The sequence below is a fragment of the Macrobrachium nipponense genome, chromosome 6 (genome assembly GCF_015104395.2).
Source record: "Macrobrachium nipponense isolate FS-2020 chromosome 6, ASM1510439v2, whole genome shotgun sequence".
NCBI lineage: Eukaryota > Metazoa > Arthropoda > Malacostraca > Decapoda > Palaemonidae > Macrobrachium > Macrobrachium nipponense.
In genome coordinates, this window is record NC_061108.1 from 104,504,275 (window position 1) to 104,523,703 (window position 19,429).

At 34.2% G+C, this 19,429-nt stretch overlaps 1 protein-coding gene across 2 annotated transcripts in view; it reads right to left on the reverse strand.

Annotated features, from left to right (window-relative positions):
• Window positions 1-19,429, reverse strand: part of LOC135216806 (xanthine dehydrogenase-like) — a 36,006-nt gene that overhangs the window by 10,726 nt on the left and 5,851 nt on the right. For both annotated transcript variants that reach the window (XM_064252302.1, XM_064252303.1), the window contains exons 4-21: window positions 16,319-16,479; window positions 13,816-13,945; window positions 12,846-12,932; window positions 12,483-12,548; window positions 11,493-11,565; window positions 8,479-8,702; window positions 7,857-7,959; window positions 7,183-7,316; window positions 6,475-6,603; window positions 5,979-6,146; window positions 5,175-5,340; window positions 4,210-4,325; window positions 3,918-4,010; window positions 3,298-3,502; window positions 1,889-1,968; window positions 1,372-1,481; window positions 621-804; window positions 95-290 (exon numbers count right to left, since the gene is read on the reverse strand). In XM_064252302.1, the coding sequence (XP_064108372.1) occupies window positions 95-290; window positions 621-804; window positions 1,372-1,481; window positions 1,889-1,968; window positions 3,298-3,502; window positions 3,918-4,010; window positions 4,210-4,325; window positions 5,175-5,340; window positions 5,979-6,146; window positions 6,475-6,603; window positions 7,183-7,316; window positions 7,857-7,959; window positions 8,479-8,702; window positions 11,493-11,565; window positions 12,483-12,548; window positions 12,846-12,932; window positions 13,816-13,945; window positions 16,319-16,479 (2,425 nt within the window). The remainder of the gene's footprint in view (window positions 1-94; window positions 291-620; window positions 805-1,371; window positions 1,482-1,888; window positions 1,969-3,297; window positions 3,503-3,917; window positions 4,011-4,209; window positions 4,326-5,174; window positions 5,341-5,978; window positions 6,147-6,474; window positions 6,604-7,182; window positions 7,317-7,856; window positions 7,960-8,478; window positions 8,703-11,492; window positions 11,566-12,482; window positions 12,549-12,845; window positions 12,933-13,815; window positions 13,946-16,318; window positions 16,480-19,429) is intronic.

Here is a 19,429-nt window from a genome sequence, read left to right on the forward strand (position 1 = left end):
TGAAGTTATACTATCTTCCCTAATATCACTGAGTATTCAAAGTAATATCAGATTCTGTAACATACATTTTCCAAGAGCAAAAGTCAACACTTACCAGGAGAACGACACCAAGTGTTGTTGGCAGTGTTGGTGAGGACGAACTGGGGTTTGACATTCCAGTTGGGACAGGAGTAACAAGATGGCATTATTGGGGCAGCACCGCCCGAACTGACGTCGACTGCCACATATCCTGAATCGCTGGTCAAGGTAGCCTCAATGGCCTGTAGAATGCCTTCAGCGTTGACGCCAGCCTGTGGGAAAGAACACTATGAAAGTGACAGATAGTTATAAAGACAACAACCAATGATTAGATGATTTATTTGAAAATAAAGCTGTGGTAGGTTCCAGTGGTCAGCTTTGTAGCATCCTTGAACCTTGATACCTGACTGTGCACGTTTAATCCCAGTTTCTAAGTAAAAAAAAAAATCCTATCCAGGCTAAGTTAGGAGGCAATTCTTTGTGTCTGGCGACCGGAAGGGGGGGGGGGGGGGGGCAGTGTTTACATATTGGAGGCTACTATAGTATTATAGCATATCTTAAACATTTGGACATCAACACAATCAAAATTTTTTCTTCTATACCTTGTAGGTGCAAACGTATGGTTCCCTCCAGCCAACGAGAGTGGTGTTTACGTCGAAGTCGAGAGAGACTCTCACTCTCTTTCTAGTTTTCTGTGCTGCCAATGCAGCAGCTGTGGCTATGATGTTGCAGCGATCTATCTTGGAGCCAAATGCACCTCCAACCCTTTTCACGGTGACCGTGACTCTGTTGGAGGTGTTTTTGTTACATTAAAGTTTTACATGAACACATGTCAGCATCTACCAGTCATACTTTGCACCAAGTAGCAAATATTGGTGGCACTGCTGAGGTCACATATAATCATATCAGATTAAAGAGCATTATCAACTTAAATTTTCCCACTATAATAATGGTCACTTAGTGTAAACGAGATCAAAATTTTTTTAGGCAAAGCGATTTTGAAAGATATCACAATGAGTGTGTTCCTGAAGTTTAAGCCAAAATGTCACACGGCCTATGATGCTGCGTTGCTACTGATAAAGAAACAGAAGAGAGCGTGTGTTGTCGCACAGACCACACCATTTGCTACTATAAAAGTATTTCCTTCCTTCAAGAAGCAGTTTTATATGTATTAAACCAATTTATACTCTTGTAATATGCGGATTGTCATATTAAATCATCTTATTGCCAAGCTTTACATAGGCATTTGGTAATAATATTGAAGTCCTACACGTTTGGACTTGAGAGCGTTGATTAAAAAATTAAGATTTCAGTTTTGCCATTAACACTGACTACATGTTTTGAAAGACTTACTGGTTATCTGGGATTCCAAGTACTTGGCCAATAGCTCGCTGAGTCTCTGAGGCCCACTGTGTACCGGCTAAGATGTCAAGACCTTCGTCCGTTGGAGTAGCGATGCAAACCTGTAGAATATTCAGTTGATGTAGATAAAAGATTAAAGGCGTTCTTTTTCTCTGATGGTGTTGTAAAACTATAAGTTCCATGACATTGCACTGAACCAAAATGACAGTCTCTTTAAATTTTACATATTCTGATTTGTTCTTTAAATAAGTATCCTTGCCCACCTAGATGAAGAAAAGTATACGGTATTTATTGATTCAGCTGCAAAGGACAAATGTTCATATTGTATTCCAGAGAATAATCGCTAATAAATCAAAGAAAAATTAAAGTTTCATTCACAAAGTTTTAATTCACAATCTGCAGCGAATTTGGTTATGCAAATAAAATCAACGAACTAAGACGTGAAGTACACCATAAAGTAACAGAATTCCCAATGGATGGCTTCTGGACCTAAAGATCAACCACTTGCCTGAGGTTCCATTGTAAAGTGATATTGTCCATTTCTACCCATGGCTCCTTCAACTATAGTTGTTGATGCAGCAAAACCAGCTGGAAAATAGACTAAAATTAACACGAAAACTTGACGCAGTTCGAATGGGAATATGGACAACATTATTTGCCAGTTTAGATTAAGCTTGCGTATTCTTCTTACTTTGATTTCATCGAACACATATTGAATGCAGGGTATGCATATCTTTACAAGGAATTCATGGAAAGTACGGCAGCACAAATGTCAATTTTATTTTATGAAAGTACAGAAAGAGGTTCTTGCTCCTGGCAAATCGCTTTTAAGAATATGCGTGACTATTTTTCCAGCATTGCTAGCTAGCTGGAGATGGTAGTGAGAGTAATATGAAGTTAATAAGAGCTACAAGTGCACTGAAGGTTAATTTTTCAATAGATACGGTAATTATAAGCGATAGTTGTGACAATATTTCTAATTTTACTGTATTGCCATAAAGCTGTAAAAGCCTTTGAGTGAAGAGTACGGGCAAATGTATGCTTGTGATCATAAGTTTTATGAAATTTATTTATATATATATATATATATATATATATATATATATATATATATATATATATATATATATATATAGATATAGATATATATGTATGTATGTATGTAGAATCTACTGGTCACTTTATTACTAGATACATATGCAATTGTAATAGCCACAATGCCCTCCTTAACTTTTCAATTCTTTGCTCTTTTTTGGATACGCCTGACGATCCAAGTTCAAAGAAATTTGAGGAAGAAATTGTGATGTCTGGTCCTGAGAAACGAACAGGTCCAATAATCACAAAGAGGTCGACATCACAATTTCTTCTTCAAATTTCTTTGAATTTGGATATTCAGGCTTTGTAGTAACAAGCGTATCCAAAAAGGGCAAAGAATTGAAGAAGTTAAGAGGGCATTGTGGCTATTACAATTGCATTAATATTATATATATATATAATATACATATATATATATACATATATATATATATATATATATATATATATATTATATATATATATATATATATATGTATATATATATGATATATATATATATATTATATGATAATATATATATATATATATATATATATATATATATATATATATATATATATAGATAGATATATATATATATAATCTATATATATATATATATATATGATATATATATATATACAGGGTTATGCCATCACAAGGATCACGTGACTAAATGTACTGCAAGAGCCAGAAGGATATATCGAAAGGCATTGGTACCTGGTGCTTTCGTGCATTCAATATACACTTCTTCAGGGTACAGTAGAAAATGTGCAGGATAAACTGTACCCTGTATATTAAACAGACAAGGAAATAGACTATTAATGCAGCTCTCATTACCTTCGACATCTCCTTGGACGAAAGGCTCAGGCTGTCCTTCGGGAAGCGGTTGCTGAAGGGCCTCGTCGATAGTCAGCACGGGAGGCTGAATGTCGTCGTAGGTCACTTTGACTGCACCAAGGGCAGCATAGGCAGGGCTTCGCCCTTCAGTCACCAATAGCCCTATGGGCTGCCCGTAGTAGGAGACTCTATCGGATGGGAACAGCTGGTAAGGAGAGGAAGTAGTTATTTTTAGTGGGCAGTGCATTGTTTTATTATCTGTTTTGTTTCATTTATTAGTGATATATATTTCACTGCATGAAATCTATAACATACGCTTGATATATATATATATATATATATATATATATATATATATATATATATATATATATATATATATATATATGTGTGTGTGTGTGTGTGTGTGTGTGCATTCTTTTCTGATATCATCATTGATGATTACGTATTTTATTACATGAAAATGTATAATGTACAATTAGTACATATGCATATGGATATATATTACATTATATATCCATATATATATATATATATATATATATATATATATATATATATATATATATATATATAAACAGGATAAAATGAAGTAGGAATGAAAGGGTCATATTACATACCGGTTCCGGCACCCCGGGCCATGTTTGGTTGTTGATGTTGTTTTCTCCTGTGATGTCATCAATTCCCACAAAGGCCACCACTCCAGGCATTCCCTGAAAAAGGAAAAAAAAAACTTTCATTATAGTCCACTAATAAGAGAGAGAGAGAGAGAGAGAGAGAGGAGAGAGAGAGAAGAGAGAGAGAGAGAGAGAAATAAGTGACAGTAACTCTTTATCTCAGCGAGAACGGGCAGATCAGGACTGCCCTCACAACATCATTTTTCATTCACAGGAGACTTTTTGTTCGACTTACGAGTGCTTCACTTGGGTCGATGCTGACTATCTTGGCGTTGCCCTGGGTCGACGTGACGAACATTCCAAAGAGCTCTCCCGTCATTTCAGGCGCCAAGACTGCATATTCTGCCTCGCCTGAATGTAAGATAACCAAAGAACGAATATACGTAAAATAGGAGAAAATAAAACTTGGCTTGATTAAGCAGGAAAAGCTTTCTTTGGCACTTACTCTGAAGTTTGTCCGCAACCAAATGGGATTATTAATGTTAACCTTACGTTATCGTCACTTTAGCTTTGATTTTAGTTACACGTAAAAATACCCTGATGTTTATTTGAAAATTTCCTCGTAAAGGCAGTTCTTAATTAACATGTTGCCAGAGCAGCTGCCCACTTGCCAGCACTGGATATCTCTCTCAAAAGCAGCTCGTAAACATTGACAGAAGACGTTTACATCTGCATTTAGTCTTGCAACTCTTCTCTGAGTTGTGAAAGCTTTAACACTTATACAATCCTTTACCAAGTAAAGAATTCAATTAGTTACTTTATAATTGTATGTGCATCGTGAATAATAATGGTCATCATGATAATATTAACTCGAGAACAACTAAGATATTGTGAAGCAGTTATCTCTTACTCTTTATGCCAGCATGGACTCTTGCTCATACAACAAGCTGTTGACATGTCAACCTACCTAGGACAGATAATTAATAGGTACTTTTATTACATGCAGCTTTTGCAATAACATATTAATGATCTAAATATTACACACACCGAAATCTGACCTAAGTGCACCATAATACGCCTTGCCAATAATCTGAAAATTAACACATTTTAAATCACTGACTAGTGGTTTTCACTAGACGGAAGTGTCTTATTGTATTCCAAATTCTGACGTTTGACTCATTTAGAATTTTCGAAGTTCCTGACTATCAAAGAGCCACACATACGCATAATATGAGGACAAAATAATAACCCCGCACTCACCACTGCACTGGATGTGGGCTTCTAGCTTCGGGATGGGCTTTCCCAAAGGCCAAATCTCCGTGTTCTCGTCATAGACCTGTTTTCCGCTCGAAAGAGGACGGACTAAATCCGTGGCTCCGCTGATCACGTCTGGTGACGCAACATCTCCGATGATTCCGAGAATGGTCTGAAATATTGCAATATATATTGCATTTCAATCGTGAGCGAACATAATATGAATGTATGTACTACGTATGTGTGAGAAACGATCTCCGTGATATAGATATATATATATATATATATATATATATAGATATATATATATATATATATATATATATAACTCACAGATATGCAAATGCTTTTGTTTTTCAGCTGAAGCCACAGAAAAATTTGAAAAATAATTGACAGGTTGTTCAGTACTTTCCAGTATATAACATATCTTCCGGACACAAAGATGTGTAAATTACACGAAAGTACTTGCTACGGTCGTTTCCTCTTAAAACTTTTCCTGTAGCTTTAGTTGAATATATATATATATATATATATAATTATATATATATATATATATAGTATATATATATATTATACAATCACAATAGCTGAACATATTTTCCACTCATGACTACGGCCAGAACACCCAATTGATAAAAACCTTACCCTTTCAACCTCTCTTAAACTCTTCATTATTACCGAAGTTTATCGTAAGCCAAAGGCATCTCTAAACCACTAGTAAAGGAAACATTTTAACTTACAGACATAAAAAAAAAACTCGCGAGGAGGATGACTTAATCTAGTATCAAAGAGATCATATGTTTATCTCACCTTATAGAGCATATTTTGGGCGATGGCCACCTTGTATGCTGGGTTTGGTTCTAAAGGACTTTCGTCTGGTGTGATTTCGGAGGCCAAGGCCTCCACAGCTGCTTGAATTACAGTCTGGTCCTCCAAGCTCTTTCCCGCCAAGACAGCCTCTGTTGCAGTTGCACGGAACTGTCGAAGATGCAATGTCTCTATTGATAAGCTATGCAATATATTTTAGAAACTGGGCAATTTCAAAGAATAAGATAAGCAATATTATCGAAGTAAAACTTTAGTCTCATTGGAAAACTGTTTCTTGCTTCCGTCAAAACTGTGCAGTATTTTAATGAATTACGGTGTAAAATCTTATAAACGTGTATAGAATGTTAGAAAAAAACAAACAAAAAAACAGCGCCCTAAGAGTGAACAATGCAATATCTGTAAAACCTGCAAGACTCAATCTCCCAATCTTAACTATTTATTAACGCTATTGCTATCTATGATCTTTTAATAAACTCACGAAAGTAGTATTGATGCATCCGTAGACGATGACAGGGGTGCCAACCACAGTGTGGGTAGTTGCAGCGTCCACTTCCATGCGGAATCCTCCATTGATGTAGGAGTGGGCATTGTGGGATCGAGCGCTAACCTGGAATCCAGCAGGAAATACGTTGAATATTACTTGATCTTCGTTGAATTTCAGATGTGGGTGTGGTTATTTCAGTGCTCATCAGTTCACTGAATGTTTTTTTTCTGTACACAAAAGTTACATGATTCCAATAAACCAAAAATTATCTGGGCCAGTGCTACATTGAATCTTGCACTTGGCTCAATGTACTGACAGAATATCCTGTGTCTTTACCTTTTCGGGACAGCATCAGCTCACTATCATTACATATATGAACACCAATATTTATACCAATTGCATACTTTTATCATGGTTACGTTAGTATCAACAATATTGTGCATAACGTTACTCAACTTCACAATGATTATCGACAAATCTTCGAGACAAATAGGAAAACTGTTTTACCGTGAAGTCATGGTATAATTGGATTCTTTGTGAATTTCTCCCCACCTTTTTTGGCCCTTTTATTCGCATCGTAAACCCAAAACTAATCATTCTTATTGCCATTCATTGCAATTTTCATTATCATCGACTCCAACGTCCTGCGACGCAAAGGGCTTCGGCCCCATTTTATAAACTAAATCACAATTTTCGATTTACCTTGAAAACCCTGAAGACCACGTTGTCCGCCATCTTGGGAAGTGTCAGCTCGAGGATAATCTTCCGGTCAGCAACCAGGTCGATGCCCAGCAGTTCCTCCATCGTGTGGGTTGTTGTCGACCCGTCAGTTGTACCTGGCAAGAAAGATGGTGCGATCGATGAGAGCTTCTTTATAGTTTTAATACTCATTACGAGATATTTATTTGGCTGTATATTACTGGTAACAGTTATAATCAAACAACCGGTTTCTGTTATACACAAATACTCTGAAATCCAAATATTATATACACCAAATGTCACGGTCTACGAAGGTCTTAAATTCATGTAGGCAATGCTTTTTTTTTTAGGTCACATTTTATTTTAAAAAAATTTCAGAAATAATACAAAAGCATGAAAATCCGTCATTATTTACACCAGTATTCCTTTCTTATCGGCATCATTGCAACTCTGAAAGTGTATCTTATTCCCAGTAAATACTCATGCTCCAGTCTCTTCGCAAAAGAAGAAAAAAACAAGAAAGAAGAAAGAAGGGCAGTCATTAAAGAAAGCAGATTTTGAAAGGTAGAAAAGCCATAAATTCGAAACACAAAAGCAGGGAAAAATGACGAACCTTGAATTCGTAGAAATAGTGTGTTGTATTTACATTCATAAATTCAACACTAATGATCTCATACCTAGGGTGACTGTAGCTCCGGCAACCATCAGATGAGGGAAGAGGTCTGATGGGAAGTCAGGATGGGCTATTCTGCAGGCTATATTACCTGCCCAACTTCCTAGCTGTAATAATAATAACATGATAATAATAATAAGGAGGAAAAGAAAGAGAAGTACGTCTGCCAACATCTAACCCATAGAGCACATACCTCTACGAACCAGAAGTGGTTAATTGTTGAAACAAAATTTTACAAGTTAAACGGAAACATAACCTCCGGTGACATTACCTTTGGGAAAATACTATAATCAAAATTCTTGACCAAAACCTAATGAAGGAACAGTTGAGACAAGGTAAATCGCCCCTCTTCCTAAGCGGTCATTATTCTGTTCCAGCAGTCTACATTCCTATCTTTCCCAAAATATATTCACTGTTGACAGTCATGCAGTCTACATATAGCAAAAATGTCGTGAAACTTCAGAAAATATTTGCGTAGCCTAATTCTGCTGACCAAGAAGTAAATAAAGACATAAACATACAAATCGAACCAAAAGCATACCCTTGGCGAAGTTGAAAGTTTTTATAAGTTGCAAATTTGACCCAGAATTATCGCGCAAAAACACATTGACCAATATTTGACCTACATTCCGAACGCTTGTCCCAGCCACATGGTGCCACATCTCAGCGAGGTGCCCGAGGTAAGAGAATCCCTCGCTGGCTGACATCGATTTCATGTGGGTTATCAATTGGCTGATGGTTACATTTGCTCCAAATATGACCTTATCTGCGGTCTGGTTCACTTTGGCCAGTTCTGGAACGCTGCGGGTGAAGATGGTCGTCGATGAGGCGTAGTCAGCTCCTACCACGGCTGGAAGTTCGGGAATGAACAATTGAGCGTTAATACTTATTTTGTGCTTTAAATTTAGCTCAAAATATGATATTCATGATTGGAATTTACTGTAATGTAGTTTTAGACTAGCATTTCTTCTGTACAATTCGTTGATGCAGTCACATCAAGCTTTTATGTCGCTTGAGTACAAGGGTGGAACAAAATTACCACAAATTTCTTTTTTAAGCTTAATTTACGACACAACATTCATAACGCTTGCTTCAAAAATATAAAATATAAATAAAAAAAAATACTAATACTGTCATATCCAGCATATTTCTAAACCCATCAAAGACTTGTAGTCATAACATTATCAATGAATAGCAACACACAAAGAATAAAAAAATAGTAGCATCCGTTTCACTCCTGTCGCAGCTTATAGAAGGCAGTTCATATAGATTTCTGAGGCATAAACCTCACTACTATTACTCATCTGTGGAAGGGATGACTGTATGCACAGTGTTGCCAAAACTTGTGAAAATACCTTACTTTAAAGTTGCAAAAGCTCTCATAATCAAGAAAACAATGATTATTTTTACGCCCTGAAAGTCTTTTGTTGTCAAGAAGTGGTCAGTGTTTGTCATCTGGCCCTGGGTGCATTATCATCAATTACTATAGTGTCTTGAAACGTTTCCAACGTAGTTATGAAAAGTATACGAATACTATACAAGTCTAGTGTCAGCTGACTGTTTGTTTACCTTGTAAACATTTATTGATGTAAACGCTGACGAGAATCAAGTGAACTGCTAGTGCAAAGATAACTTTTGTCAGTAGGAAATTATGATTCATAATGTAATCAGTAAAGCAACATAAAAATAGCATTTCCTCTGCGCGCACAGTGGCTTCAGGATAACTTGCAAATTTGCCAGCTCATAACGAACTCCAGTGTGTTACATGTTTTGTAAAATCATATAAAAAAATTTTTAATGATTGTGTTACATGTTTTGTAAAATCATATAAAAAATTCTTAATGATTGTGTTACATGTTTTGTAAAATCATATAAAAAAAAATTTAATGATTGTTACATGTTTTGTAAAATCATATAAAAAATTCTTAATGATTGTGTTACATGTTTTGTAAAATCATGTAAAAAATTCTTAATGACTGTGTTACATGTTTTGTAAAATCATATAAAAAAATTCTTAATAATTGTGTTACATGTTTTGTAAAATCATATAAAAAAATTCTTAATGATTGTGTTACATGTTTTGTAAAATCATATAAAAAATTTTTAAAAAATTGCTTGCGAAATGCTTTTGTAAAATATATTAAAAAATCTTAATGATTGTGGGGTTACAATGTTTGTAAAATCAGATAAAAAATTCCTTAATGATTTGTTTGGAACATGTTTTGTTAAAATCATATAAAAAAAAATTCTTAATGAATTGTGTTACATGTTTTGTAAAAATCCATATAAAAAAAATTCTTAATGATTGTGTTACATGTTTTTGTAAAATCATATAAAACAAAAAATTCGTTATGATTTGTGTTTACATGGTTTTGGTTAAAATCATATAACCAAAAATTCTTAAATGATTGTGGCACCATTTTGTTTTTAAAAATCATATAACCAAAAAAATTCTTAATGGATTGTGTTACCAGTTTTTGTAAATCTATAAAAAAATTCTTAACTGGATTTGGTGTTACATGTTTTGTAAAATCATATAAAAATTCTTAATGATTGTGTTACATTTTTTGTAAAATCATAAAAATTCAAAAATTCTTAATTTGAAATTGTGTTACATTGTTTTGTAAAATCATATTAAAAAATTCCTTATGATTGTGTTACATTTTGTTTTGTAAAATCATATAACCAAAATTCTTCAATGATTTAATGTTACATTGTTTTGTAAAATCATATTAAAAAAATTCTTATGTTGGTGTTCAGTTTTGTTAAATCATATAAAAATTTCTAATGATTGTGTTACAATGTTTTGTAAAATCTAGAAAAAATGTTTATGATTGTGTTACATGTTTTTGGTAAAATCATTAAAAATTCTTATGCTTGTGTTAACATGTTTTGTAAAATCATATAAAAAAAATTCTTAATGGTTTTGTGGTTACATTGTTTTGTAAAATTCATATAAAAATTCTTAAGCTTGTGTTTACTGTTTTGTAAATCATAAAATACACATTCTTAATGAAAAAATTGTTTTTACATGTTTTGTAAAATCAGTTAAAACATGTTTAATGATTTGTGTTACAATGTTTTTTGTAAAATCATATAAAAACTTCTTTAAAATGCTTTGTGTTTACATGTTTTGTAAAATCAAAAATTAAAAACTTCTTAATGATTGTGTTCATGTTTTGTAAATCATATAAAAAATTGGTTATGAATTGTGTTACATGTTTTGTAAAATCATATAAAAAATTCTTAATGCTTGTGTTACATGTTTTGTAAAATCATATAAAAAAATTCTTAATGATTGTGTTACATGTTTTGTAAAATCATATAAAAAAATATTCTTATGATTGTGTTATCAATGTGTTTTGTAAAATCATAAAAAAATTCTTAATGATTTGTGTTACAAATGTTTTGTAAAAATCATATAAAAAAATTCTTAATGGTTGTGTTTTTTAAAGTTTTGAAAATCATAAAAATTAAAAAACTTAATTTTATGTTACATTTTTTTGTAAAATCATCTAAAAAAAAGTTTAATGATTGTGTTACATGTTTAGTAAAATCATATAAAAAATTCTTAATGATCTATCTGTTTTTGTCATTGAAGAAGCATAATTCCAAGGTAAAGGAAATGAATTTAACTGACCTTGAGCTGTGTCGCCACATATGAGGGAGTACCTCTCACCTGCTGGAATGCTTGCAACGATATTGTACAGTTCCTGAAAAAGAGTAATAATTAGTCGTTCACGAAAGTTCCTCGCTGGCCGAGTGGTTTTCGAGCTGGGCTACCAATTCGGTGGCCCGAAGTTCGATTCCCGACTCTGCCAACGTGGAATCAGAGAAATTTATTTCTAGTGAAAGAAGTTTATTTCTTGATATAGTGTGGTTCGGATCCCACAATAAGCTGTAGGTCCCGTTGCTAGGTGACCAATTGGTTCCTAGCCACGTAAAAATATCTAATCCTTCGGGCCAGCCCTAGGAGAGCTGTTAATCAGCTCAGTGGTCTGGTTAAACTAAGATATACTTAACTTAGTCATTCACGAATCTAGAAAATACACTCAATAAATGTAACAATAAAAAGTTTAAATATTTAAAAATAAATAAATATTGGGCCCTTTAACTTCAATAGTTTCAAGGTACTGCATCTCAGATAATAATGAAGACAAAAGTTTTTTTCTTTTATCAGTATTAAAAGGCACTCTTCTCTGTTGTTCAGTTTTGTTTCTCGGTTAAAGATTTATTTGACGAAAATTCAGTCCTCGCTCAGACTATTTTCCTTATCGACAATAAATTTATTTCAGTGGCTAACAGTACTACGGACAATTCAGGACAGTGAATGATTAATTGTGAATTATAATCATAAGAATGATGCTTCAACTCTCGAATATGGTCAGTGGGGAAAACTGGAAATAGATAATCACTGATGTTGAGATGTGTGATGACTTCTCCATATCTAATCATTCAAGCAAAAATGAAATTGGGAAAAAAAATTCGCCAAAAAACTTTTAGATTGATGAAGAGGTCTATGGAAAATTAACCCGATTTCCTTATGAAGCTATACCTGAAGAAAGCAAGGTAATTATCGGAACCTTCAAACCGTAAATGATAAGAATTAGCAAAACGATAAGAGACTTACTTCTAGAGTAAGTGGCATGTGCCAAGAGTCATTGGCTGGTGGCTTAATCATCTTACATTTGGCCTCCTGGAGCAGAAGAGAAAAATATCATTACTGTGGTCATCATAACAGAGACAGCTTCAGCTAATTTCACATGAACGATGTTCCTGATCAGTAACGATAAACACTATATATAAATTACCAGACGGTATAAATAATTATTCAAATCTCTACCTTTAGAGTAAACTACTTAGGTTCACAAAATTCTTTTGTCAAAAAATCTTTTGGAAAAGAATCATTACAATAATGTAGTTCTGTTAAGCGATTTAATTTTTATTTATTAAAGAAAACCAAGAACAAAGAAGAGCATTTCAGAGAACTTACTTTTGGTTTTCCTGTAGGAGAGCTCTTGGAGCACTTTCCTTTGCAACACTTTTTGCCTTTGTTGGAGCATCGAGCCAAGTGGGAGTCCTGAAAACAAAAATATTTAAATAAAACAAATAAACAAATGAGTAAACAAATCAATCAATCAATCAATACTGCTTGAAAATTGAGACGTAACAATAGCATTTGGATTTATTAGCATTTTTTAATTATGTTGTTCTTTTTCAGCAGAGACTAAGGGAAAATGGCATTCATGTAACCTACACAAAATTTTAGTTACAATATAATTTACTATGAAAACTATGTAACCAGTGGAAGTTTTAGTAACGATGCACTGTGAAAACTACGTAACCTATGTAAAGTTTTAGTTACAATGTGCTGTGAGAACTACGTAACTTAGAAAAAACTTTAGCAACAATGGACAACGAAGACTACATAATCTATAGGAGCTTTTAATAACAATATACTATGAAAACTATGTAGCCAGTGAAAGTTTTAGTAACGATGCACTGTGAAAACTACGTAACCTATGTAAAATTTTAGCTACAATGTACTGTGAGAACTACGTAACTTATAAAAAAAACTTTAGCAACAATGGACAACGAAGACTACATAATCTATAGGAGCTTTTAATAACAATATACTATGAAAACTATGTAACCTGTAGAAAGTTTCAGTAACAATATTTTATGAAAAATATGTAACCTACGGAAAGCTTTAGTAACAAAGTATGTAAATTGAAAGCTATGTAACCTACAGAAATGTTTAGTAACAATGTACAATGAAAACTATGTAATCTATACAAAGTTTTAATAACAACGCACGAAGAAAATTATGCAACCTATAGAAAGTTTTACTAACTGTGCACTATGAAAATTATTTAATGAACAGTAAGTTTTGGTAATAACAACGTACAAAAAAACTATGGAAAACTCAAGCTTATGAGTCTAAGGCAAAGGAAGTATAGTACCTCAATGTCACTCGGGGTGATAGACTTGAAAGCTTCTACGATTGGTCGGTACCCAGTGCATCGACAGATATTGGCATCTAAGGTCTTCTCCACATCATCTTCAGTCCAGGAGGGATTGTTCTGGGTCAGGCTGGTCAATCGATTACAAGAGTAGTAATATGTTAAAGTCAACAATATAACTGTTGAGATAGATACCATGAAGTGTAAAAGATATAAGAGAATGGACAGAAACGTGTTATGCCAGATTGTCTTCTCCGTAATATGTCCCGTAAGTTGTTTCAGACGCACAATTGTCCTTATATTTGATATACAGACACACACACACACACACACACATATATATATATAAATTATATATATATATATGATTATATATATATATATATATATATTATTGTTACAAAGTGCCAAGTGTCTGGTTACTACACTTGCCATTCATTTATTGTTACCTCACAAAAGCCAGACACCTGAACCCTCATCACAGGTATTAAACGACTGAATACTCTAAAGGCAACAGTGATCCCTTAACAACTTACCAGTATTACAGAAAATCAGACTAAGTTCATCAAAACAGGTGTGAGGTAATCTTGTAAGTAATTAAGTTAATCAAAGGGCATCACTCCATCAACAACTTTAAAAGTCTAAGTATTTCCCTGATTTCAGAAGTCTAAGTACTTCCCTGGTTCTAAGTCACTTCAAGTAAATTGAAGGAAAGCAGATTAATCACCACTCTATGTTTCTACCTAACATAATCATAATCATATGCAAATATACTGGTTATAAATGAAAACACTTATCGAAATTTTAAATACAAAAATTTATTATGAAACTCAAAATTTATAAGTGAAATTCACAATATCAGGGAAAATTACTATTACTTGAAAACAAAGTAAATTTGGATTAATTCTTGAATTAAATTAAGTAAAATTAAATCAAAATTAATTTATCACAAAATTCAAGAAAATTAATTCAATTGAAATTCAAGTGTTAGGCAATAATTGAAAATTTGAAATTAATTCACAAGTGCTAAACAACAATAAAACTTGAAAAGAATTCTAAGAAAATGCAAATTAAATTCACAAGTGTTAAATTTAATTAAATGTGCAATGATTAAGCAATGAAAATAACTAGGTCAATTAAATTGTGAATGTAAATGAAAATATAGGAAAATGCGGACAGTATCAAAATAAAATGGCACACTTCAACAAGAAAATGAAAAAATGCACAAAATGAAACAAACACAAAATACAAAAATTTGCAATGTGTAAAAGTGTAAATCTTTTCACTCAAAACATTGTAACCATCAGTTTTTACCAAACCTGTTATTAGTTAACCACTGTTCCTATCCGTTATTAGTTGTTATCTAACCACTGCTCCTATCAGTTATTAGTTGCAACTAATAAAAATATAACACACTTTACCTTTTTGGTATACCAACTTCTTTCTTTGGTGCAGTCTTGTTTCACTTTACCAAAAACCAGGTGCCGTTACAACAACAATGTTTGTTCAGATTCCACAAAAACACTATTTAACACTAAATAAACTCCAAGAAATATCAAATATGAAATTCTCAAGTTACGAGTGATCAATTTACGTTACGTCAATATAATCTCAAGGATGTCGAGAGAGAGAGAGAGAGAGAGAGAGAGGAGAGAGAGAGAGAGAGAGAGAGAGAGATGTTAACGCCTCGAGAATCTAAGATCTGATGAAATTTTCTTCCCTTGCAAAAACTGGACTGAGGAGATGACACAAAACGTTTTTGGCACAAATGCTTCCAGAAGCTTCGAAACCTTATGCAATTTTATATACAAAATGTGTAATCTGCACGTGGCACTCGGCAAAGATATACGCGTACAAGACCAGTCTGCTCAACAGACACGTAGCCGATTGAAACGGAGGCTGAGCGATAATTAAGACTGGCATGTTTTGATAACAACGCGAAGACTCGATTCGATCGCTTATCAAACGTGTTGACAGATTTGGAAAGCAAACGGGGATCTCGCAGTTCCTCTAATCTCACAGCGCTGACATAATAGGGAAACAATCGTAGTTTCGAATGGACAAAGAATTTTTACATATTACATTATATATATATACTTTTACAATATGTAATGCGAAATCTGAACACACATTTAAAACATCCTATCTCTAAGCTATCTAGGAATCTGGAAAAAATGTTGCACAATTCTACATAACATTTTATACAGTCACAGAGGAGATATATGCATTTTGAAAGTAGCAATATATAATAATATATATATAACAAAAATAACAAGGATGTTTACCGTTGAAATTTAATAAATAACACCCAAAGAGCCACAAACTCTGAACGGAAAAGGAGAAGAGAAAAAATATTACTGTAATCATATGAATATACACAGGGAAAGAGAATATTAAGAGAAAAATTACTTCTTAGCCTCGTTTATATAAAACAAGGGGACACTGACTATCCAATTACAGCTCCTCAAAATAAGCAAACAGCGTTAGTACCACAATTACTCACCCATACATGTTCATGACAAAACCGGGAGAGCAATAACCACACTGAGTCCCAGCCTTGTTTGCTAATGTGTCTTGGATCACGTGATATCCATCGTGGCTGTTGCCAAGCCCTTCGATCGTGGTGATTTCCCATCCTGCGCAGGACGCCAGAGGAACTAGGCACTGAGAGAGAAAAGGTGAAGCTAGGCTTAAGGTCAAGACGAAAGATACAGAGAAAGGTACGTACCATGTAAACATACTCGACTCAGACCTCTAAATATCATAGTTTCTTATACCTTGAGATGTAAACTTGATGTCAGTTTAGCTATTAACTTGGAATGAGACCCTGAAATCAAGGTAAATTTGTTTTGGAGAAAATGGTCGCTAGCTGGCACCCTTATTTCATCAATTTCAGAGAAAAATTCCGTTTTGACCTTTAAATGATCTGTGGCCATGAAAATTAGGTCAAGGTAAAATTAAAAGAAAGCATTGAAGTGAAAGATTCACCCAACCAAGTGTCTACTTATCAAATTCCTTAAAGGTCTGAGAAAATGGAATGTTGACATTCAGGCTGATCCTTCACCTTGAAAATCAATTTAATGAAAAAAAATATTTAGAGAAACAAGCGACTTCTGAGTTTGCCTGTGACCTTGGAAAACAAATCACAGCAAAAAAAAAAAAGAAAAATAATCAAGTACCTACCCAGATTCAATACAATCAGAGATAGATATAATACTGACCATACATTGAAAAAATAGGCCAAAGGAAAAATATCTGTTAAAATAGTCACCAACCTTCAAAGTACTTCCCACCAATATGGATTTTGTTTTAACTTAAAAATTTATCTATGGCCTTGGGAAATATATGTTAAAATGCCCAAACCAATTAATTTTTCATATCCGAGGTAAACAACTGCTAAAATTTTGATATTTAAACTGACATGTAGCCATTAAGAACAAACCAGATGAAGAAAGTATTTTTCGGAAAATTATAGCTCATGCACAGGACACCCACCTACCAAGTTTCATGAAAATCAGAGAATTAATAATAATAATAATAATAATAATAATAATAATAATAATAATAATAATAATAATAATAATATCTTATGCTATACTCGGATGGTAAAATTAGATGTAAAAACCTTTTAATAATATTCTCGCACACTGCGTATTCATAAGATACCAGTATCATAAAGTCGAGAACTATTCAGCTGGACAGTACTGCCAAGATGGAATAACATGTTATTCCATCTTGAGTACTACTATCATTAACGTATTGAACAGTATGACTCCGACAGTAAGCAGTGGTGCCACGATTGTTAAGAGCATGATAATGATAAGGAAAAACTGTGATTATCAGTATGATAAACGCATTCAGTGTGATAGTCAATCATATAACTATGATAGTACATACTGTAACCATGACATTAAAAAGTATGACTACTATATTAAACATTAGGACTGCGGATTGGATAGTAAATATTATAACTACTATAGTAAACGGATTGACTAGAACCGTAACCGTTATGTATAGATTAGTATAATTTTACTATCATTATGAAATAGTAAAAACTGTGAGTATGATAGTCCGTGGATTTAATATCAACATTACTATTAGTACGCACCATGATCTTTACTAAAATATTAATATAAATGATAGCAATTTGTATGATTATCATAAATACTTTGCTGTGAACATGATGCACAACGCTAAGATCATGATAATAAATACCGTACTTAGCAACGATACAAAATTCTATACCTATATTTAGTAAATAGTATGACTATGGTAGTAATAATCCAACTTAACTGTGAGTATGATAGTAAATAGTATGACTAGCAACAGACATTATTAGCTTTAATAATCATGGTGGATTTTATCAGTACTATAACACGTGGGTAAGGAATAAGAGGCCTGGTGTAAACAAAGCAAAAACCGTGAGGTCTGCAGCGGTTTGATAAGGATAACTGATGGGGGAAAATTAATCTTTAAAAATCTAAGATAAATTTATAAATAGATTTTGAGAGAAAATCGTGGCTGGAGATCACATAAATGAATGAAGACTCTGGTCACAGCTCATTTCCTGACAGGAAAGAGTAGTACCTTCGATGTCTACGAGAATGATCAAGATGGCGTCAAGAGAAAGTGATCCTGGAAAACAGATGGATTCCCCCGTGGGATCGCTCGAGATGAAACTCCTCAAGGAAAACACCGGGCCGGGAGAAGACGATGAGACTGCGGCAGCAACACCATGGACGAGCTCGTGGATGTCCACAACTAGCGAATCACCCTCAGAGGGTGGGCTGAATGCTCCACATCTCCCAGCCGACTATGACATAGGCCTAGAAGGAAGAAAATGGAACGACAGACTGTTATCTGTTCTGGCCGAAGTCGACGAGCTGGACGCTCAATGTCGGTTTGAAGCAGCTCTGCATTTGCTGGAGATACATCCCACCATTGTGCAAATGAAAATAAAGAAGTCAAAGTTGCTCGTCAAGCTGGGGAAAAATAAAGAAGCAAGGGAGATCCTGACAGTCTTGCTAGCACTTAATGCAAGTAATACTGATGTTCTGTTGGCGTTCGGATTCTTTGCGGCCTCAGAAGGAAAAGGCAGGGAAGCCGAGAAGTACTTTCTTAAAGTATTGGAATTGTCCAGCGTAGTGATCCCATAAGGAAGAGGGCTACAAAAGGATTATTCTTAGCAAAGAATTCTTGGGATAAGGGATACTGCAGATACTGGGGTTTAAAGGCTAAAGCCCAGTGGTATTCCTCTGCGTCTCAAAAAAGGTCCTTTTTCTACGAAGGAAAAGCAGCTCATCGCCGTGGGTGGCATGCAAAAGCCATAGGCTGCTTTGAAGAGGTGTTGCTGCGAGGGGGTTACAAAGACGACATCGTCAGATGGGCCTTCTGCTGCGTGGCTGTTGGACGCTTTGATGACGCTCTCAGGCTCTTCAAAAATCGGCCTTACAAATTTAACGATGTCATTCAGTTGGTTGAAGAGACACAAGAAATGTGTCATGGCCAGTGTCCGTATGCGGTCTTGGGGATCCGAATGGGGTCCAAGATGAAAGACATTATGAACGCGTTTGACCGCCGAATGAAAAGTGTTCTATCACCAGAGGAGGAGAGG